Raw genomic sequence first — 23,597 nt, forward strand, 5'->3', positions numbered from 1 at the left:
CCATAAACACCGACGTGTAACGTGAAATGAGGCCATCTTTGCTTGACAGTGAAGTTTTTTGGGGGAGGGGAGGGGTTCGACCAGTATTGTGTGGATTGTTGTGAAATTTGCTACAGAACCTGAAGAACATGACATTTTTTGAGTTGAATGCCTTACTTAAAATAAACAGTAGTGTATTAGGGTTTTGAAACGTGCCAGGCAAACTAACAGCATTCCCATCAACCCAATCAAGTTTTTTTTATTTAGAATCAAATCATTTTTTACTTAGTCACCCTTACTGTATTAAAGAGAGATCATCAACAGGGAGGGAATAACTCCCTCCAGCAGAACCAGAACCAGAGAGGGAGGCTGTCAGACCCTTAGTGAGGAGAGAGCAAGAAGAGAAGAGATGTACACTGAGCAGATTTCAGAGGCGAGTAAGTCAGACATATTCAGCAGTGGATCCAGAGGAAGGCACGGGGGACAAAGGGGAGAGAGGGAAAAATCTGCATCAACAAATGCTAAAACATGAGCACTGACGTCTCTCTTTGGCTTAAAGTGTCTGACGATAACCACACAAAGACTACAGCAGAGCTGCAGGCCTAGTCCTGCTTTTTCTGTGCATCTGCAAAGATCTGCATGTGATGTAATTTTGTCATCTTTGTGCTTTATGGGCGTGCAGCTCAATGAGAGACTGCTGGGATGCTTGTCATTTTCCACACCTTTATAACTCACCATTGAGAGCGCACAGACACGCAGATGGTGCTTAGCTCCTGCAGAAATCCTACGTCCGTCCTCTCTCTTTGGGACGGGAAGACAACTGGCTCCATCTGCAGGCTGTTCTTTGGGGCTCGGCGCACCATGGCAGTGGAGTGCTTCGGGAAATGTTTGTAACAGACTGCTGTACTTCACTGTTGCTTAAAAACCACAGGAACATCCACAGCAGCTCTGAGTTTTTTTTTTTTCTTTTCTTTTTTCTGTGTTGAATGTGAAGGGCGATGACCCGCAGGATAATGCAATTAATTGCAGCACGAATGGAAGCACGTGCGCGTCTGCAGCCTGGATGAGTTTGCGCACGTGGACGCGGGCCTTCAGTCTCCTCTAATTCCTTCGAGTGTGCCCTCCCACGAAAATAACCAAGTCAGCATGTCAAAAAAAATGTCAGTCACACCGTCCCGAAATACAGCCGCGCATAAGTAATACTCGGATGATTCCCAAAGCAGCTGGCGGAAGCCCTGGCGTGGGCCTCTTTGACCAGCGGCGGCCCTCGAAGGTGGAGGATATTGGATGCTTAATAGCTCCGCTGGTGGCAGACAGAGATCAGCACCCAGCGAGAGTAATGCAAGGGCAAGTCTTCAGCAGTCGTCTCACGCGTGTCGGATGGAGGGAGAGGGAACGAACATCCACGCGAGACGGGACAGATCTGAACAAAATGACCTAAAATACTATTCCCAGTAATTCACCCAGACTATTGTTTAGTTGCTCATCCCCAAATCTCCTGATTCTGATTGAGTGCCACACGAACTAAACCCCTCATCCAACTTAAGCCAAGACATTCATGACCGCATTCTTTTTTAAATTTTTTTTTTGCCTTTCTATTTTTCGCCCAAAGCTTCAACAGCCGGGAATGACTCGAAGAGGGGAGCTTGACGGAGTGAATCCGGCTTATTTTCAATCTGCTGTCAGGAAGCTGCCCACGTCGCCCCGAGACGGAGAGTGACAGCGAGAATGTGAATTCAATGGACTGCATTTCTGTCTGGCTCAAGTGATGATAATGACAGAAATGGAAATTGCGCCATTCTTCCCTCTGAAGACGTCTCGGGCTCTGATGACACCGGAGAATGGATGAGCGGCGATGTACAAATCGTGAATATCGATTTCCATCAGAATGGCAAGAATGCCACTCGCGGCGGGCTCGGCCGGGTTTTCTTGCCTTGAGGTCCTGGAGGATCAGCCTCTGAAAGAGACTGATGGAGTCTCAAATGAACAGCGGTGCTCATCACAGCGGTGTCTATCTGGAATCAGTGATAGAAGGATGTCTCTGGTCTGCTAAGCTCTAAAATAAACCAAATTTGCATGTTGTGATAAAAAAATAACAAAAACTAAATGTCTCATTAATATGCTGAGGAGAAGTGAAAATAATGAGAGCTTGGCAAATGTCTGCACTGTGCCATTTGTGCTGGAATTACTGATTGCAACTCCGCGTAAATCAAAATAATATAAAATATATAAAAAAACAAATCAAAACATTATTAGTGGAGCCTTTCTGCTGGGAATCTACAGTGTGTAGACGGCAAACATTTGGATGATGATGACTTTTTTTTACATTTATTTCTGAAGCATTAGGAAGTCACCTCCAAACCTGTTTCTTGGTCATGGTCTTCATGTTAAATCCAGAAATGTCAAATTGAAGGTTCAATAATGTGAGATGAATTCAATATAAAACTACAGTGTAAGGCATACTTTTCTTCCCAAGATGCAAAATTGTATGATGTCTGTTGATTGTTAATTAACTGTAGAAGTACTTTTCTTTCTGAAATGCCAACAGATTTATGTTTTATGTTACTGTCGTTCAACCAATTTGTAACCTGGGTCCACCTAAAAGGGTAAACACCTAAAAGCCCATTCAACACATGGTCATGGAAATGCTGTACAAATCCATGTAACTATTCATAAATTAGAAAAGAAAAGCAATTTATTGTGGCATCAGTTGCGACTGACCGTCTGCTTTAATTCCTGCTTCAGAACGAGTTGCCGATCTGTTACTATGTGGCTGAAATAAAAGTTTGCAGGTGCTTCATCCCCCGAGGGATAATTTTAGTATGCACGCTGTGATGCATGTCAGCCTTTAGGAGGGTCGAGGTCCTTGCTTGACCAGTCGAGATGAATCTCTTTCAAGTGACATTTTGAGCAAGATCGAGGTACTTTCACAGTCAAAGGCACGCCATTAGCATTCAGCATGAGCACGGTCGAGCTACAACTGCAAGCCCTCCACACACGACTGCTACGGGCCTATAAAATAATACAAGAGGTCTTCCCCAATATAAAAGTGAAGGACTGCGATTACCTGAGCATATCTGCATGGGTAAACAATGTGTGCGTTGAGCATTGAGAACCCACACCAGATGACAGTGGATTGACGTCCTCCTCTTTACTTTTGATGGGCATTTCAATAGTTTTTATTGTCAGAGTTTATTGAAGAGTTTATAGATTCAACATCACCCTGTAAAATCTGTCAGGGGCCATTTTCATTCACAGGAGGAGAGAGGGGGAGAGGAAATTAGATGCTGGAAGGAAGTGACAGAGGCAAACTCACATGTTGTTCAGTCTGCACGTAGACACAAATAAAGAGCAGTATATCTGCTACACATTTAGATGTGTGGTAGCAATGAACTCCTGTCTTGATCATCACACTGGCAGGCCCACCGGTACAACACTGCTGACACTTTCCTCAGTCGCAGCGGGGACGGAAAAAGACTCGGGAATCGAGAAATGGAAAAGTGATACCAACATCTCCTGATGATTTGGCACTTTCTGTCTACTGTACGTGTCCCTACAATTTACTCAGGCACGCAAGTGCGCCTCCAAGAGGATTGTGCTGGACATTGCAATTTTCTTATTCAAGGTGGGAAAATGGAAAGCTGTTTCTGTCACTCACTTTTCAACTGTTTTCTACTTCGTTTCATTAATTTCAGTTATTATTATTATCATTATTAGATAGATAGATAGATAGATAGATAGATAGATAGATAGATAGATAGATAGATAGATAGATAGATAGATAGATAGATAGATAGATAGATAGAGATTTTTGCAAAGAGTAATACATGTTGCAATATATATACCTTTTTTAATACCTCAATATTATTATATTATATTATATTATATTATATTATATTATATTATATTATATTATATTATATTATATTATATTATATTATATTATATTATATTATATTATATTATATATTATTTTTCGTATAGGAACCTTTCTTCTTTCGCCATCCTCCACCGGCAGGTTGTGTTGGCGGACCGCTGTATCTGCGTCACTTCCTCCCCACGTGAAACGCTCCCTGCTACATGTGAGGATCGCTTTATCCGCACCGCATTCCTCAACGCTTTGAGCCTTTCAGGTCCCATATTCTCGTCTTATGGTTGTCGACAGCAGCAGGGCCATGGAGTCTTCGGAGGACGAGGCGCTGCTCGGCGAGGAGTCGGAGGAGGAATACTCTGAATTGTCAGACGGCGAGGTGAGTTTACCCATAGACCGATAGCATATGCTAAGCTAACGTTATCAGATTCATATTAAACCACTTTTTTTTGAAATGCGCGTGCATCTTATCGGAAATTTTGTCGATTTTGTCATATTTCACACCTGTTTTTTTATTTATTTTTTTTATTGCCCAGCTACAAGAAGCTTTCTCCAAAGGTTTGTTGAAACCTGGCATGAATGTTCAGGTGGATAAACGCAGAGCGTGTGTAAACAACGTGGTGAGTGTCTCAAAGCCGAGTTTGGTTCAACTCTGTCAGAGTTTGTGTCGGTTCACAAGAAGACTAATGATTGTATTGTGTGTTGTTGTTATTGTTGTCGTCGTCCAGGAGGGTTTGAAACAGTGTCTTGCTGACTTGCGTAAAGATCTTCCCTGGGTGGAGAGACTGGACTTGACCAATCTGCCGGCGGAAGACATCCTAGCCAAAGTGGAGGGGAAAGTCTCCAATGGACAGGTCGACGCAGACGATGATTTCCAGAGGGAGATGTTCTTGTGAGTGGATTCGTATTTGAATGCTTTTTCGTTATTGTACAACAAAACTACAGGTGCCACAAACCACAAAGGGAAGCCATCCACAAAGTCACCGGTGTCCACAATCGTACGGCCATGAGGGCAAGAAATGATATGTGATGTAGAAATAATAACTGCTGGTTGAGGTGCAAGATATTGCGCATAATTATGAATTTCCAGCATTCATGTTACGGATGGTCCAGTGGCAGGCATCTCTTAATACGAATTATGACGCCACTGCTGTAGAAACCATCAACATCACACAGATATGTAATAAAACAGGATGTGGCATCACAGACGGATCTCATCTAGCGAGATCAGTGCTGTTACTAAATGAAGAACCTCAAAAAGTCTCATCTCGCTGCAGCTGCATCACATGCGTCAAATCCAGCAGAAGCATCAACACTGACTCAATAAAATGGCAAAAATATAAATAAAAGATGTAAATACGATTTATTTCAGTCACCATATTGAAGAAACAATTGAGATTTCTCCTCAGAGCCTGTCGGCCAAGCTCATAATTGCTGACCTGAAAGTGAAATTTAGACTTTCTTTCCCTTGTCGCAGTTTTTAGTTTTAGGTAGCGGTAATTGTCTTTTCAGCAGGTTAATGTGACCCCCTTTCCGGTTGACCTATTACGTCATACAGTGTTTCCCACAGGATTTTAGGGGACTGTGGTGAGAGGGTCTATGACCCTCAGGGGCCCGATGTATCGAGCCCCATGTACCTCTCATGTACCTGCATTTTGAGACCACTAAATGTACCGTATTTTCCGCACTATAAGTCGCACCTAAAAACCTCCAATTTTCTCAAAAGCTGACAGTGCGCCTTATAATCCGTTGCGCCTTCTATATGGACCAATATTGAGCCACAACAGGTCTCGCAACTACGGTAAGCAGCCGCCGACTTCATTTCCCCCCGTAGAAGAAGAAGCGCCCGGTGCATGTTGGGATATATGACTGCGCGGGGCGTGCCGTTTCATTTCCATTTGTGTGTTTATGTAAAGACCCCAAAATGGCTCCTATTAAGAGACACGCTTACGACGCAGAGTTTAAACTCAAGGCGATCAGTCACGCAGTAGAACACGGGAATGGAGCAGCAGCGAGAGAATTTAACATTAACGAATCAATAGTGCGGAAGTGGAGGAAGCAACAAGATGACCTGCGCCAAGTAAAGACTAAACAGAGTTTCAGAGGGAACAAAGCGAGATGGCCACAGTCATTCATCTCTTCACCGCGATGATGCCAAAGAGCTTTTTCTCCCGCGATAAAAAAAACACCGCTCCGCCGCCCTTCCTCTCGCAACCGATAAACTACTGTATTTTCCGCACTACAAGGCGCACCTAAAAACCTCCAATTTTCTCAAAATCTGACAGCGCGCCTTATAATGCGGTGCGCCTTATATATGAACGAAGTTTTAAAATAGGCCATTCATTGAAGGTGCGCCTTACAATCCGATGCGCCTTATAGTGTGGAAAATACGGTAATGTAAATTGCTGTAAATTAAGATAACAGCTTGGTAATATCTATAAGAACTTAAAAAGGCTTATCAGGAATATTTCATATTTAATCTTGAAAAATAAAACGATGAGACAAAGTCATTCATGCATTCATTCAGTCGTTCATTCATTCTTTCATTCATTTAGAGCATATAATACTTAACATCTATCATGTGAACAATCTTCAAACTGTCAAACACAAGGATGAACAAAGAACACTTGCATTTTCTGTCCATAATCTTGGCACATACATGCTGCACCAATAGTCAGCTAAGACTCAGGCAGCTTGACACTGACGCACTACTTGGTGAAAAACTGCTCCAGAGCTCTCCCAAAGTTGAACTCTTCAGGGCTTGGCCCATTTATTGAGACCCTCAGGTAGCAATGTTGGGCACGTTACGTTTAAAAAGTAATTAGTTAGCGTCAGGGGTGGGCGATATCACGATATTAAATCGTGAACAATAACAAGGTGAAGACGATCTGTCACACTGTCCAGATCATGGGATCATCTGGGGCACATTCCATAAATTGCAGTTCTATGCTGATGCACCGACGCACCAGACGTATTACGTCGTCAACCTGACCGACCAATCATAGCGAATTACGGGCAGTGACGCGCTTTCCTACCCATCTCCTTGTTTATGTGTGTAGCGGTAGCCGCATAGAGAGCCATGGCCGAAAGCCAAACGGAGTTGGTCACAAAAAAAAATAACTTAAAAAAAATTAAAATAAAAACTACTTAAAATAAAATCTATTAAGAAAGGTTCTTTGGACTAAATTGTCTGTTTTCCATTTTTCAATTTAAGATCGTGATAAAATCGAAATCGTGATTTTATTTTTAAAACATCATGATATATTTTTGCCATATCGCCCACCCCTAGTTAGAGTTACTTGTTACTTCTCCCCAAAAGTAACTGAGTTAGTAACTGAATTACTCCACTATAAAAGTAACCACTTGCCAGGGAAAGTAACTATTGCATTACTCTAATTTTTTATTTTTTTTTCAGTTAAAATATGTCTAAGAATCTGGATTTTATTTCTTAGCAGGTTTCACAAGCCAGTTGCATAGAGTAGAATTGCATAGACACGCACTTACACAGAACTTTTAGTATTTATTGCACCTCAGACCCCAACTGGTAGATATATACCGCTGTAACATCGGAAATCCCAGGTCGACTCACCTTTGGTGATTCCACATCAGCAAAAGTCCCGAGTCAGACCTCCCACTGTGAGAGCTGCGTGCCTGTTTTTTCCTCCCTCATATGTCATTGCGTACATTGCGGTTTGTTAATAACCTGAAGAATGGGGCGCAACCCCCCCGCTCTTTCAAAAGGCTGCTCACATGTGAGAATGAATCACTGTGTCCTGCTCAGAGCCTGATGTCTGCCACCAAATCCCCCCCTTTCTCCGATGCAGAGCGCTGCCATGATCGTTAAAAAGTGTAGGAGATGTAAACACAGTCTCTGTTCACCTGTGTGCTTTCCATTAACAATCGTGTAAAGACACATTTAATTTGGTTGAATTAACAAAAAATGAACAAAAATCTGTGCCCTTCAGAGATCGGTCTTTATGGGAGTTGACCAAAACTACAATGTTTCTACAATGATACAGTCTGTCAGGCCGTTGAAGTCCAAATGTAACAGGCAGATACATCAGGGTCAGAGCCTGATGTGAAAGGGGCTATAGGCTCCTATACTTCAAGTATTTTACAAAAATGTACACATGACACTTAAGTTTATAATGTGCCCCATTTCATTTTCAGCAACGGCGTAACGATGGAAATAGTAATGAGTTAGATTACCGCTGTTAGTATCACCATTTATTTTAACGCCGTTACTAAAAACAGGCACGCAGCTCTCACGTCTGAGAGCGGTATGAGTACTAGGATTGTTTGGATTTTTGTTACACGAATAACTTACCAGCTAGCTGAGCCGATAAAATCCCGGGTAGATTGTTTAGTCGTTGAGCGAAAAAAAACCCGGGTTGTCCCGAGTCGCTGTCATCAGATATGGTGTTGCTGGAATGCGCCAAATGCAACAAGGAAAGCTTTTTGCTTTTTTTTTTTTTTTTTTTTTTTTTTTTTGGCCATGCAAAGTTAATTACTTTCAAAGAAAATGCGCTAGTATCATCAGCATTTGGACCATTACAGGGAGTTTTATCTGATGCTTGGTTGGTGTTCAGGTCCTGGGAGTCATCACTGCTTCCTCATCTGTTGTGTATCAGGAAAGATCTTACCAAAGATTCCCTAGAGACGAAACTAATGGCTGCAAATCACAACACTGCATTGAAGTGTGTGCTGAAGTTGTAAACAAAACTGTCAGTCGGGTTGATTTGTTTTTCTGCTTCACTTTAACTTTGTGGTCGTTGTGGTCTGCGTTGCCTCGATGCCTTTTACTTTTCTGGTTAACACATCTGTTACTAGCTGGAGTCTTTGAAGATTACTCAACACTATCTATGCAAATTAGTAACGGAACATATTAAACATAGGTGTTAAAATGATAAACCATTTTTCATGAACAGTATGATTAGGTGAAGTATGCAATGGTTTCTTCATTTATGCAACTCGTGTTAAGATATGTATTTATGACAAAATGTAAGGTTGAAAGATAAATGACAGAAGTCATATTAATTAAGTTAACCAGAAGTTAATTTATCCAATATGCAGAAAAGTATTGACAGATGGATCAATTGACATAGAGAATTGAGATTATTTACAACAAATCAGTACTATAACAGTTTCAATCCACATGTTTTTTTTGTTTTTGAAACGGTGATTTTTTTTTATTTTTTTTTTTGCCAGACAGGTTTAATGATACTGTAAAGAATCGTCCTTCTTTTCTTCCTTCTGTTCTTTTGCACATGCAGTATTAAAATCCTGCCACTTATTTGTTTTTATTTCAAGTGAATTTATTTCACAAACACTCCTGAAGCGAGACTTTGCGTGGAGGAATGTTTCATCACACCTGCTTCACTGCATGTAAATTTATTTTGTTGCAGTTACCGTCAAGCTCAAGGCGCCGTCCTGGAGGGGCTGCCCCTCCTCAGCGAACACAACATACCCACCAAGAGACCAGAGGATTACTTCGCAGAAATGGCCAAGTCAGATCAGCACATGCAAAAGGTGAGCTGCTTCGTCATCATAAGAGGATTTAATCGTCATATGGGAAGATCTGGGTCAGGTTGGACATGTTGTGCTTTATTCATAACCCGATTCTCCTCAAAAAATAAAAAAAACTCCAAAAATTAAACATTAATTTCATTTTTGTGGCCATTTCTTTTTTGGTTTCTTCCACTTATCTTAAGCTGTTGTCAGAGAGCACCATTTTAGTTTGTGCGTAATATAGAAATGTGTACAAACATAAGTATATGGTGAATCTTTCAGTTTGTTTCACCAGTTTTATAAAACACACATAAAAATACTAGTGATTGCATGCAAATTTACATAATCCAAAACCTATTTTCGCCACCTAATGTAGTCAAGGTGTTCTGTGTGTTTGAGGTTGGAAATTTAACTTTGTTTCCAACCTCAAACACACCTTCACGTGTCAAAACGAGAATTAGTTCTACAAATGACTGAGTTCAGAGGGCTTGCCTTTGTGACATTGGGCGTTGGTGGTACATGGGAAACACCACCACAGACAAAAGGTGATTTAATCCCATAGAGGAGGGATTTTTGATCAAGGGTTTCTGTTTCTAGATCTCTGAGTTTCTTGTACGTGTCTATTTATAGTGTTTTGATCTACCCCCTTGCAGATGATTTCCTATAATGCAGATGCTCTTTATTCCTTCAGTAACATGTCATTGGGCATTTTGCAGGTTTAAATCCAAATATGCACTACCAATCAAACATCCAGATGTACCTTCTCATTCAGTTAAATCAGAATAACTGAACTTTCCCTCCCCTTATTCCTCTGTTTAGATCAGGAAGAAGCTGATATCTAAGCAGCTGATTCTCGAGAAGTCGGAAAAGGCCAAGAAACTGCGTGAGCAACGGAAGTTTGGCAAAAAGGTGATTCACTGTTTTCAAAAGTGCTTTATGACACTTTACCCATACATGATCGAAGAGAGCCGAATGGACACGTTTAACAATTGAGGAGATGACATAAAGTTTAAATGTATGGCAGGTCCAAGTAGAAGTGATCCAGAAGAGACAGAAGGAGAAGAAGGCCATGATGTCTGCTGTGAAGAAGTACCAGAAAGGTGGGTTTTTATATAAGTGCAACTTAAAAAACACATCATTTCTTGTAAAGGCAGTTAAACACTCATTTTTTTTTCTCGCAGAGAATGAGAACTAAGTATCAGAATGAGTGTAGCTTACACATTCTTGTAAAGGCTGTTACGTACTCTTCTGTGAGAAGTTTGCTCTTCTATTGCAGCTTGTTCTCGACACATCAGCCGGGCAGAACTTTTTTTTCGTGTAGTGTCTTGTTTTCTTTTCTGTGATTGGTCGTAAATTGGAAGTGGGTGTGTTTAATACAGAAATGATAACCCCAACTCTGTAAGCTCCCAGATGGTAATATTCACAGTCTCAGCTCTACTTTAACCTCCGTCTTTAGCATGGTGCATTCAGTGACATCAAGGAGAGAAAAAAGAAACATGCTCTTCAACCATAGACCTTGACAATGTCAGCTAATAGGATACAATACAAGCTATGTCTGAAGCATTTGGAGTACAGGCAATTGTTTTTCTCTCCAACAGACAGAATCTGTCTAAATGCATGTGCAGTGAAAAAGAAGATTTTATGTCTTGCCTATTTTCGCCTTCATAATGACTGCTGTTTGGTAGCACTGACTGGAAAAGCTTGGAAGTCTTACCTAGTCCCATTTCAAAATGGACAATACTATAGAAAATTAGCATTTTACATATTTTTTTTTTCTAAGGATGGCACCAGGCATGCCGAGAGTGTCTCAAAGAGACAGTAAACAGTCGTCTATTGGTTCAAGCGAGGTGACAGTTAACAGTTCAAAGCTGTTTTGGTGGTACTGTGTGGCTAATAGCACTGAAGTTACAGTCAAGATTATATGGAGAATTGTGAAAGTTTGCTGCAGCGTGCATTATGCCTTTGTAGATGAAGTGTAGACTAACTATTTTCCTGGACCCTTTGCAATGTAACAGGGACATTTTTGTTGGAGTCTTATTGGATCTTGGAATACTCTGAGGCTCAATAGAAGATAAACTATTGTGTTTGAAATGGTGTGCCTCGTTCTAATCTCACAACCGCATTGGGTTGTGGTTTAACATCTTTAACATAATTTTCTTGTAGGTATGACTGACAAGCTGGATTTCTTGGAAGGAGACAAGAAGCCGGGTAAAGGTTCCTCCGAAGGCCCAAAGAAAGCAGTGACTAAGAAGGGGTAAGGCCTGCTCAGCTGTGCACACTGCAGACTTTTGACTCGCGACACTTAATCTGACTTGTTATTTATTTAAATTGACAGCCCCAACGCTAAGAGGAAATACAAGGACAAGAAGTTCGGCTTTGGAGGCAAAAAGAGTGGACAGAAGTGGAACACCAAGGAGAGTTTCAACGACGTCTCCGGTTTCCGCGCCAAAGTGGCTCATGCCAAGGGCGGCATGGGAGGGAAGAAAGGCAAAGGGGGAAAACAGAACGTGAGTCACGCACATTTAAAAAACATAAACTGATTTATTGAATGCAAAGCGTGGGAAGTATTTGGTTGGTAACAAAAAAATATAAATGGATTTCTTTCATTTCCAGAAACGTCCAGGGAAATCCGTGCGCAGGAAGATGAAGGGACGCTCATAAAGAATCGGAGTCGGATGTTGCTTCCTGGCTAGACTTACCACGCCTACATCTCAAGGAGACATGTTGGGGGCTATGGACTCCTCGTCTACACTTCTAAGAAATGTAGAAATGTCAATTTGGAGGACAACATAGACCCCCTTCAAGCTAAACAGAAAGAAAGCCGTTTGAAGGACTTGATTATAAAGAGAGAAGACCAGAATGGACTACTTGCAGTTTCCCTGAGGATGGTGGAGAGAATGTCGTCAGTGCCACTGATACGTTTTTGTCTGTGGGGGTTATTATTATCATCCCCATTTCTGTAATCACCCCTAAAGATCTACATCAACCTCCCTGTTGTTTAATTGACAATTATTTTTAACTCGGCTCCTCGACCAATTCTCTCCCACGCAACGTGACATTTTATGACATTAAGCAGCTTTCTGTTTCATTATGAATATATGAAAAGTGAGTGTGTTTTGTATAGAGAAAACGTTTTTCGTGAGTGGTTTTCTTTTTTTTTTTTTGGAAAAAATGGCAGATATGCGTTATGTTTGTATGATAAACACATCTAAAAGATCTCCTTTCCTGCTTTCCGTGGTTTAATTTGAAGCCCTTTGGGCAAACTCTTTGTGTTTGGTAACATCCGTGGTGTACCGGAAGAAATTGAATCTTGGGTCACGTGTGTTCGATGGAACCTGGCAGAGGGAAAAAAAAAAAAAAAACAGAGTTAGATTTCAAGGAACTTGGGATTGAAAAGGTCAGAAAATAGCGGTTGCCTTTGGTACGGTTGAAATGTTAGAACAATAGAAGCTGGAGCTGTAACATTTTAATAGTGCTTTGAAATCTGCTGAAAAATTACAGCCAGATCTACTAAAAGTTTGCAAACTCATTGCGTACAAACAAAAAACATACAAACTGATTTACTAACAGTGCAGTTCCGTCTTTCACAGGTTTACTTGAATGACTAAGCAATATGATGCGTTTACATGAAATTTTGCATGTGGTGGGAGGACAAAATGCAAATATATTAATTTAGGAAAGCAATTCCTATGCATTATTGCGCACACATGGATGTTGTTACTGTAGCGAGGAGGAATTCCCGCATTTTCAAGTCCAGTTGCCTCTATTCGGCTCCGTTTGGATTGCCATGTCCTGGATGGACATAGTAATTGTGTAACTCAACTCAAGCGGGACTTCCCACAGGTGTTTCAATTTCCTCAAACTTGTCTCGCCTGATGATCAGTGAGAGGGACTTTCTCATTAGAAATTTGCATGATGTATTCTATGTTCTGACACTTAGGAGAAAGAATGAGAATAATAACCTGGTGCAACCCATTTTTCAATACCACCCTCAGTATACACCACAAGACAAAAAAAAAAAGTCCAGCTGACAAAGTGTCATTAAAGGTGATCATTTGTAAGCATTTTATTATGCATATCACTCCCTCACATGGATATAAAAAAAAATTCCCACGTTTATGTTCAATTAGATCACATTAACCTAGTTTCATCTCACATCCCATCTGAAGTTACTCAGCGAAGACTGAGTTGATCCATTTGTCTGACCATAGAAACATGCCAGACCCTGTCATCTGCTCAGACCAGCAGAACTTCTGTATTTTACACAATAAGCATCATGCTGCACGCCTTCCTTCATAAAACACCATCTCCTGCGTGATAAACTGAAGATTAAAGCCATCACCCGCAGTTCTGGAAAATGTACTTGAATGCATCCAGTGTGTGTGCGAGCTCTCGGGTGCCGATCTATTGCTAAATGCACTGACTCTTCTCACCAGCTGAGTTGACAGCCAGCCTATCTCCTGGCTCTCGGTGAGTGGCGCTGGATACTTCTTGGTGGGTTCCTCGCGGGCCTTGTGGAAAGCTTTGATGAATTCCGCTGCAAAAGAGAGGCACTCGGTCACATCTTCACCCCCCAGTTGAGGCCGCAGGATTGATTTAGTCAGGCTTGGGGTTTTTAGACAGAAGACAAAACTTACAGTCCACTGGAATTTCTTCTCTTGGTTTGCTGCACAGGGGTTTGTCTGGCAGGACATGCACTACAAGAGAGCATACACAAAATGTGGGGGGAAATTATTTACATACATATATTAAAAACACATTCAAACAGTTTGCACAGTTCATGGAAACAGTAGGACCACCAAACGGAAAGAACATCATAGATTCTCCCCTACTGCATTTCACTGAGGTGACGCAAGCTCTCTGACGGAAGGAAAACATTATAATAGTGACTTGGCAGTTGTCAGAGGTGACTTTGTCATCACAGTCATCTCTGTTCCCCCATGTCGCTGTTCAGAAGAGGAATCGATACAAATCAAAACTATTTAACATGAGTGTCAATTTGTCATTAAAACACATTTGCACGTTTGCGACAAACTGCATGTGCAGCTGCAAAATTGTGAGTTTTTTTTTTTTTTTTTGACAGAAAAGGTCATGGCTTTATTTTGAAAGTGAAAACACACACATACAAATTTTTCTTTTGCAGTATTGTGGGGGGAGTTTTGGTGCACTCATCTTTGCAGAATTGTTGGGGTTTCAAGCATGAACCACATTTTTAAGGTGGTGCCACAGCATCTCAATTGGGGTTCAGGTCAGGACTTTAAACAGGACATTCCAAAGTCTTCATTTAGTTTTTCTTCAGTCATTCAGAGGTGCACCTCCTGGTGTGTTTTGGGTCATTGTCCTGCTTCAGAACCCAAGCTTGCTTCAGCTTGAAGTCACAAACAGATGGACGTTCTCCTTCATGTTTTTTTTTTTTTTTAGTAGACAGAAGAATTCATGGTTCCGTTTATCACAGCAAGTCTTCCAGGTCCACGCAGCAAAACAGCCCCTGGCCATCACACTGCCACCACCAGATTTTACTGTTGCTATGATATTCTTTTTTTCTGGAATGCTAGTTATGCCGGATGTAATCAGACACACACCCTACATCTTACTGTGGTTCACTGGAGTTACAAAGCTTTAGAAATGGCTTCATAACCTTCTCCAGACTGACAGATCTCAGTTACTTTCTGTCCCCTTTGTGGATCTCAGCACGATGATCCAGCTTGAGAGGATCCTTTGATCTGCTTCATACTTCACTTGGTCGGGCAGGTTCTATTTAAGTAAATGTACTGATTACATTTACATGCATGTGAAAAAAAAAACACTAGGTATGACTGACAAGCTGGATTTCTCGGAAGGAGACAAGAAGGCGGGTAGTTTTTCCTCTGAAGGCCCAAAGAAAGCAGTGATTAAGAAGGGGTAAGGCCTGCTCAGCTGTGCACACTGCAGACTTTTGACTTGTTATTTATTTAAATTGACAGCCCCAATGCTAGGAGGAAAGACAAGGACAAGAAGTTCGGCTTTGGAGGCAAAAAGAGTGGACAGAAGTGGAACACCAAGGAGAGTTTCAACGTCTCCGGTTTATGCGCCAAAGTGGCTCACCAGATTTTACTGTTGCTATGATGTTCTTTTTCTGAAATGCTAGTTATGCCAGATGTAATCAGTCACAAAGCTTTAGAAATGGCTTCATAACCTTGTCCAGACTGATAGATCTCAGTTACTCTCTGTCTCATTTGTTCCTTAGTTTCTTCAGATCTCAGCACGATGATCCAGCTTGAGAGGATCTTTTGGTCTGCTTCATACTTCACTAGGTCGGGCACGTTCTATTTAAGTAAACGTACTGACTACATTTACATGCATGTGAAAAAAAAAAAAAAAAACGAAATATTGCCTTAATCGGACTCTAGCTGGACAACGTTAAGTGCATGTAAACACGTTACTCCAGTTACTCGATCTCCTTCCGCTGCATGTAAACTGGGACAAGGGCCGTGGTCAGAAAGTCGAAATTTGAGCATAGCTCGATTAAGCTCTGCATGTAAATTCTTGACTGAGAACAGAGGTGGCAGTAGTCAGGTCTGGGTGTGATAAACCACAGTTAAGTTAGGTTTTAACAATGGTGCAAACATGGCAACCTCCACCTTGTTTTTTAATGCATCACACACGGCCTGTTTTTAATGCACTACATTCATTCACAAACATACAAACATGCAACGACAGCAACTACAAAAAAAAAAACAAAAAAAAGAAACAACACACGAGCCCCAGTGGGAGGCGGGGGACAGGGGCTGGAGGGTGCGGGGACCCTGAGGCTGGTTCCCAGTGGGTCAGCAGGGGCCCGAGACACATTAAACCGCATTAAAATAATTAAAAATAGACTGAATAAACAAATCAAACAAATCCTTCCTCCTCCCCCTCAACTATCTCTCACTATCCTTCACTTTTAGTAATTATTATCACTATAATTATTAATTGTTTTGTATATGTCTGTTGGTTTTGTTTGTTTTATTTATTATCCTCATTACTTTCTTTTTTTAATACTTATTAATGGAAGCATTGTTTTACTTCATATGTTCATTATATATCCTCACTATGATATAAATAACAATGTGATAATTATTATTATTCCTGTGTTATTGTATTAACTGGTAAACATACAAGTTATGATGAACGCACGCACACACACACACACACACACACACACACACACACACACACACACACACACACACACACACACACAAATACACATTGTTCATATCTTCTTTGTTGTTCATATTTGTATTGTATGTACTGTATTTAATACAAATAAATTAAAAAAAAAAAAAATAAAACGAGACTTCACATGAGAAAAAAAACAATGGTGCAAACACTTTGTAATTAAGGAAGTACATTTTATTTATATAGCACTTCTCACAAAGAAGATAGTAAAATATATAAAACTTACATGAGGTAGAAAAGTTAGCATACACCTAATATACTTAAAAAAAAATCAGGAAAGGGGCCAACACTTTTTCACACCACTGTAGTCATTTATATGAAGGCAGTGATGCATATGAAGGCAGTGATGTTCAGGCGTGGGCCGATGTTTCACACTTGGTGCAGATCTGTGATCACAGAAGAGAGATTCAGAATGAAGTTAATGAAGTCTGACAGCAGTGAATGAAATTTAACAACATATCCTCACTTCTCCTTTTATTATTACTGTGGACAGGAAACATACACTCACCAGGCATAACATTATGACTCCCTTCCTAATATTGTGTAGGTCTCCCTTGTGCTGTTTCATGTTCTTTGAGTTCTTTGAGTTGATCGTAAATCGTTTTTGTGCGTTTGTGTCTGTATCAGACTGCATCCTGCTTGGGATGGCTGCTGCCATCAAGGAGTGTCATTGCTATGGGGCCTGCTCCGGTCTAGGTGGGCGGTAAATGTCTAAGTAACATGAATGCCAGATCCAATTGTTGTGCAGCAGAACTCTGAACTGTCACCAGAGGGTCAGTGGTCATAATGTTGTGGCTGATCAGTGTAGCTAAAACTTTTATAATCAATGTAATAACCACCAACTCCAAAACATTCATTGTTGTGTATAACAATAAAATCCCACTGAATGTAACGTCAAACACCTACCCTGCCACCACCTACTGAGCAACAACGACCATGACAGCCACAGCGAGGAGGAACATCCCAAAAGTGTTGGTAGTGCTCAGCTGTCCTGTGGGTCCTCCTGTCAGACAGGGGAGACAACTTCAGTTTTGATAATTCTTTACATTTTTAACTGCAGACTTACTCAAATAAATCACATGGATAGAACTGGGGTCATGACACCTCTCGGAGGGTCGTTCGGAGATCGGCCGTGGTAGCATTTTTAGGTCACTAGCCGAGACCTGTCAATCTAAGCCTCCTCTACACAGTAGGCCCCGCCCCTGTCGCCGCTGAACCAATCACAAGGCCAAATATTACACACTGACTGTCAGACCCCTGCTCCAGAGTCTAGACTGAGTTCACAGCAGAGGTGTTGTCATGGAAATGATGTACCAAGTCATACCAAGTCATCATAGATGTAGAACGTTGTATACCACAAGTTGAAGTTGCAAGTTTCTGTTTATTATACATTCTCTGGACTTGCTCTGGGAACACTTCTCCACGTAGATGTACAGATTATTTATTTGCACTTGAGACTTTTTCTCCCTTGGTTTTTATAATCAGCCTCCCCCTCGGGGATAAGCAGTTACAGATAACGAGCGGATGAATGAATGAATCTCAGTTGGATCACTGCTGTCTATGTCAAGTTTAGACAGGTAAGAAGCAGAAGTAAGATGAATGTCACTTACCATTGGAGAGGAGGTTGGGACAAGCTGCAACAGAGAACAGATCAAGGTTGGTTGTCATAGATCATAGAATAACTACAGGTGACATATCTTCATGAAAATACACTTAAATTCTTATTTATACAGAATAGATTTAAATTCCAGTAGTCACCTTGGTGACTTTGATTACTATCTTTATCACAGTGCAATGTGTAGAGGGCAGCACACTGCTATAACCATCTGTCTAGTGAAGGGAGACAGTACTGGAATAAAAATGTGTAAGAGGATTCTTACTGCTTTTTGAGATGTCCACAGCAGACTCTTTTCCGGCTTCCAAAATAAGTTCTGCAGAGTCCTCCCCCATGGGCAAGTTGCACACAACAAAGATATTCTCCTCAACACAGACCAGGCACAGGGAGTCAGGAGGAGGCGGCGATAACGAACAGTAGGGTAGGGGGACCTTGTTATCGTGTCTCACCCATAAGTTCTCTCCGTCATTATTAAATTCATACAGCAGCGTGGCATTCCACGCAAGTGTAGCCACGGAGAAGAAACACCAAAAAATCATCCTAGGACAGATGAAAAGGAAAAAAAAGTCACTTAAAGTTGACCTAAATGAGCTTCACATTTTCAAGTGCATCAATAAAAAGGGATTTAAGTACTTGTATGATGACAAGAAGAACAAGTCACAGAGCATGTGACTGTTCCCAGTAACTCTCATTACATTTTGTGTATATTCTACTGTTCATGTTCATATTCATGTTCATATTTGCTGTATATACTATATACAGATGTAAAGATGCATATGTTTTTTTTTTATTATTCTGGAAGTCAATTTATGTTGTACAGTTTTTCTATTTTTTTTATTTTATTTTTTTTATACGTTCTACTTGCTATGCTATGCTTACTCACGTGTTGTTTTCTTATTTTGTTGTACCACTGAGCAAAGTGACCGGAGTAAAATTCCTTGGAGTATTTTAAATACTTGTGGTCCACTTCTACATAAACACTGAGCGTATACTACTTCATTCAATACCACGGGCAGCGGACTTACATATGTAAATAATTTTGTTATAATGTGTATGTATGTGTGTGTTTTTCTTGCATTTCTTATACATACTTCTTGGACTTAGTTTTATAACACAGGGGCAAGTGATCATATATGGTCCCTTCATTGACCTTGATCTTCTACGTGAAAACGAAAATTTTAGAAAAATTTCACAGTAAAAAAATCTTGATATGTCATTTTAGTGAGTGATTTTTTCCCCTCCCCTTCCCTTCACCGCCCCTGACTTTTGATAATGACTAGGTGCTGTTCCCAGTCACGAGTGGTGATTTAACAAAAACGAGTCGCCTCTGCAAGTAAGTAGTAAACCAGTATGACACACAATGAGACACGCTAAAGTGACACTGAGATCGGATTACTCGGTATTTCTCATCTGTGCTTTATGCTGGTAATCGCAAGGTCTGAGTGGGACATGTTGCGCATCTCCCGTTGAGCATCACAGCATATCGTTAAACGATTTATTCAGTTCGGTTCGATGGTCCACGCACTTATCTTCCACACATACACACAACCGCCTACTTCAAAGAAACACGTGCGACGTCTTCAGCTGAACAGCTGACAGACCGCAACTTTTTCATTTAAGGAATTATAAAATATTTTGTGCCATATACATTATAGAATATAGAAGGCCGTTCAATTCCGTTAGATACCTGCGTATTATCATTCAAGGCTTCTTTTTTTATTTTTATCATTTTATCATTTGATTGTCGCGAGGCGGAACTGGACAGCACAAATGAATCCAGCAAACTAAATGATCTGCCGATCCAAACTAAATGTTAACAGACAGAAGTATTCGGATCTTGCAGCGTGACAAATAAAAGAAAATTGAAACTTCAACCGTGATAAGTAATGCATCCACTGAATGACAATAAAGACAACAGTGAAAAGGAAAAGGACAAGAAAAAGTTTTCACTCACGTTTCGTGTTGCTGGTGGCGGGTTGTAGTGATGACACTGTGTCCTTGAAGAGGAAGCCGACCGGACCTCACAGGTCACTGTGTTTACGCGCACACGGATTCGAGTTAAATGAAGTGAGCATCGTGGTCGTGCGGTAAAGAGGAGGGTGGAAATAGGCCGCGCCCCCTTACTTTCTTTCTTAGATGTGCTTTATTTAATGTACGTACTACACACCAGACCAGACCGCGCGAGCTGTAAATGTCCCAGGATTTCATTTCAGAAATTTGGTCACCTTACTATTAGACACATAGAATATCAGGTACTGTGAACGGTATGCAGTAAGTACTCCCAGATTTAAGTAATTTAAAAATAAAAAGCCGACTAGTAGAGTCAAATACAAAATAACCTAAACGACCTTTACCCCATAATAGAGGATGACACACACTAATTTAGTGTTTCCTGTGTCCTCTGTAGCGTGACCAAAAATGAAGTACTTTAACTTTTACTTTAAGGTTAGGCTGCTTCAAATCAGTTTCTCTTTAGCTGCAGCCCACGTGGAAAAGATCAGAACACGGCCAGACCAGCGTACTCACATTTCCTGAACGGGTTGATGCTGAACTCCGTGTGGAGTTTCTGGAGTCTCTGCTCTTTCCGGATCGTCTCAGCGTGAATGGCGCTTTGATGGACCAGATCCACTTTCTCCCGGTCTGCCATTTTAAAGGACAAATAATCACTAATGTCGAGGGCTGGTCAAAGATAGAAAGCGTCCTCGGTGGCGTGTTATCAGTTTAGGTGGGATAAGAATGAAGGTTACCTAGCAACTGTAAACACACACAACTCGCGCCTGCAGCTGCAGCTCGACCACACGGGGGCGGATCAGCTCCAATTTATCAAATGTTAAACGACAACAAAAACTACCACTGAAGAGATGCGAACCTTAAACGAACACTATAATATTTAATTAACAGACTTATAAAAGACATTGGCTACTTATTTGTCCTTAGTCATAATCTGTCTGAAATTTGCACTAAATGGCACTAGTCATTTTGATGCGTGTGAAGATTCTCACTCACGCAGGTCAGTTTAAAAGCCTTAAATGCAAAGTGAGAAAGCAGAAGTAAGATTTCTTTATTTTTCTTTCTTTTTTTTAAAAAAAAAATAGATAGATAAATAAATGCATCTTTAATCTAAATTACTTCCGCGTGGCCTTTGTTTTACATTTGACTTGGTTTTTCTCCCTCCTCCAGTGCCATCTACACTGCCCTCAACAGCAATGACAGGGCCTCAAGTATCCTACGTGTCCTATCTCAGGATGGAGTAGACAACAAAAATGTCAAAACAGAAAGATTCTTTTAAAATAATTAATTTTTATTTCAGCAAACTTGTTGGACAACACACAAATGACTGCATAAAGGCAGAAAGGGTCACAGGTTCACAACACAGAGCAAACGAATGGATGGATAAAATGGAGTGAAAGAATTTCCCCCATGATGAATCAATAAAAGAATAATTATAGGTCTGATCTTTAAAAGAGTACAAAGCGAGTAAGCAAGACAGTGAGACAGCATGGACATAGACAAAATACATTCAGCATTACAAGCTAAACACTGGCCAAAGATTCCAGACAAACATGTATAGTGAGCTTGTGATTCATTTAAACTGTTCTCATAGTTCATTCACCATTTTACGTTGTGTTTGTAAAGTGTCTTTGAATTTTGAAAAGCGCAATATAAATAATATATATTATGGACAAAAATAACTCCAACAGGGCAATGGAACCTCTGCTCTGTAACTCTGATGGCACAGAAATACTTCAGACTGTCAAAGTGCCCATAACTTTACGATGGCCAAGTCAATGTATTTTATGCATTAAAAAATGGCATACATACAGTATTCTTCATCCTATCCTGCATGGAAGTGGTAGGGGTTTGGTGGTCCAGCACTACTAGTCATTGTATTCTTGATATAAATTTAAAAGCTAACTACATAGGTCGCAAGAGCAGGAGCTTGCATATTTGGCCTCACACATGTGGGGAGATCTCAGACTGACCGCTCGTCAACCGGCCATTGTAATGTACTCAACAAAGGGTCACATGCCACTGGTCACCTCCAGACTACAGCACTACAAACAGTCCTTTGGTCTGATTAGTCAATTAACTACACACACATTGCATGAAATACATGTTCTCATCTCTAGAAATAATCTGACTGATGTGTTTTCTGTCATCTCTGTTTCACTCACATATGATCCTCAATCAGACTCTTGCAACGATGTTTCACACCTCAGGCAGATCTGTCAACAAAGAGACATTCAGAATGTTACAGAAGATGGAAATAAGTGTGATCACAGTGACTGAAATTCAACAACATTTGCTCACTTCTCCTGACACCATCATAATGAAACGACGTAGTGTACACTGTTGTGTCAGTCATGTGACTGTTTTTATTAATGTTTTAAACCAAAATTCCTTTTACACGCTCTGTTCATATAGTTATTATTGTTTAGAGTGATAAAATACCACTTACTGCAATGTCCATACAGACCCCGCCCCCTCCTACTGAGCGGCCCAGATCATGACGGCCACAGCGAGGAGGAAAATCCCCAAAGTGTTGGTCATGCTCAGATGTGCTGTGCATGCACCTGTCGGACAGAGAAGGCAACAGACAGCAACAGTGAGACATAATGTATAAATGCATAAAATATAATGTTTAAATGAGCTGAGATTGTTTGGAGGGATATGATGCTGTAGCAGATGAGAAAGGAGTGAAGACAGATCAAATGTGCGGTAATGTGTGGAACAACTCTCTCAAATCTTAAATGACCACCGCTATTTGTGCTTTTGAGGAAACTTTCGAATGCAGAACTTTAACGTCTGGTTAACCAGTGTCGAAGAGACTTTTCACTGTGGTTAGCAGGACCCCCACCCAGCACCGCTGGTGCAGAGATTGCATGTCATTCCTGTACCTGCGCAGATTTTCTCTGAGTGCTATGGTTTCCTCCCACAGTCTGAGAGACGTGCTCGTTGATGTTAATCGGCGATTCTAAAATTGGCCATAGGTGTGAATGTGAATAGTTGCTTGTCTTTCTATGATAGCCCTGGGATACACTGGAGACCTGTCCAGGGTGTACCCTGCCTCTCACCCAATAACAACTGTGACACCGTCTTTGCTTTTCATAATCAATGTCGATCTTGAGGATTAGCAGTAACAGATAATGAATGAATGAATTTTAACCTCTGATCAAATTATTTCCACTCATGCTTAAGTAAAGAATCTCAGCTCTTGACCACCACTGTCTGCAGTTCATACTGGAAAGAGAACAAGTAAAGTGAATGACACTCACCGTCAGAATGTAGTTGTGGACAGGCTGCAACAGAGAACAGATCAAGGTTAGTTGTCATGGATCATAGAATAACTACAGGTGATATGTCTTCTTGCAAAATGACAGACGTACACTTACATTCTTATTTACACAATAAATTGGAATAGAT

At 40.8% G+C, this 23,597-nt stretch overlaps 2 protein-coding genes and 1 long non-coding RNA gene across 3 annotated transcripts; 1 reads left to right on the forward strand and 2 right to left on the reverse strand.

Annotated features, from left to right (window-relative positions):
* The first annotated feature begins 4,011 nt into the window (after positions 1–4,011).
* On the forward strand, positions 4,012–12,576 carry ebna1bp2 (EBNA1 binding protein 2). The gene is made up of 9 exons (XM_047588123.1): positions 4,012–4,229; positions 4,387–4,470; positions 4,579–4,742; positions 9,256–9,379; positions 10,178–10,267; positions 10,383–10,458; positions 11,522–11,612; positions 11,694–11,865; positions 11,972–12,576. The coding sequence occupies exons 1-9, from the start codon at positions 4,131–4,133 to the stop codon at positions 12,017–12,019; spliced, it is 948 nt and encodes a 315-aa protein (XP_047444079.1). The 5' UTR covers positions 4,012–4,130; the 3' UTR covers positions 12,020–12,576.
* fam183a (family with sequence similarity 183 member A) lies at positions 12,553–21,002 on the reverse strand. Its single transcript, XM_047588124.1, has 4 exons — positions 20,700–21,002; positions 13,996–14,055; positions 13,792–13,895; positions 12,553–12,693 (listed from the first exon to the last, which is right to left on the reverse strand). Exons 1-4 carry the CDS (start codon positions 20,818–20,820, stop codon positions 12,598–12,600), a joined length of 381 nt encoding a protein of 126 aa, XP_047444080.1. The 5' UTR covers positions 20,821–21,002; the 3' UTR covers positions 12,553–12,597.
* Positions 16,723–20,458, reverse strand: LOC125009885. The gene is made up of 5 exons (XR_007112992.1): positions 20,128–20,458; positions 18,439–18,713; positions 18,169–18,192; positions 17,465–17,561; positions 16,723–16,944 (listed from the first exon to the last, which is right to left on the reverse strand). It is a non-coding gene; the product is annotated as an uncharacterized LOC125009885 (long non-coding RNA).
* Positions 21,003–23,597: the final 2,595 nt, after the last annotated feature.

The sequence above is a fragment of the Mugil cephalus genome, chromosome 6 (assembly GCF_022458985.1).
Source record: "Mugil cephalus isolate CIBA_MC_2020 chromosome 6, CIBA_Mcephalus_1.1, whole genome shotgun sequence".
In the NCBI taxonomy this organism is placed as follows: domain Eukaryota; kingdom Metazoa; phylum Chordata; class Actinopteri; order Mugiliformes; family Mugilidae; genus Mugil; species Mugil cephalus.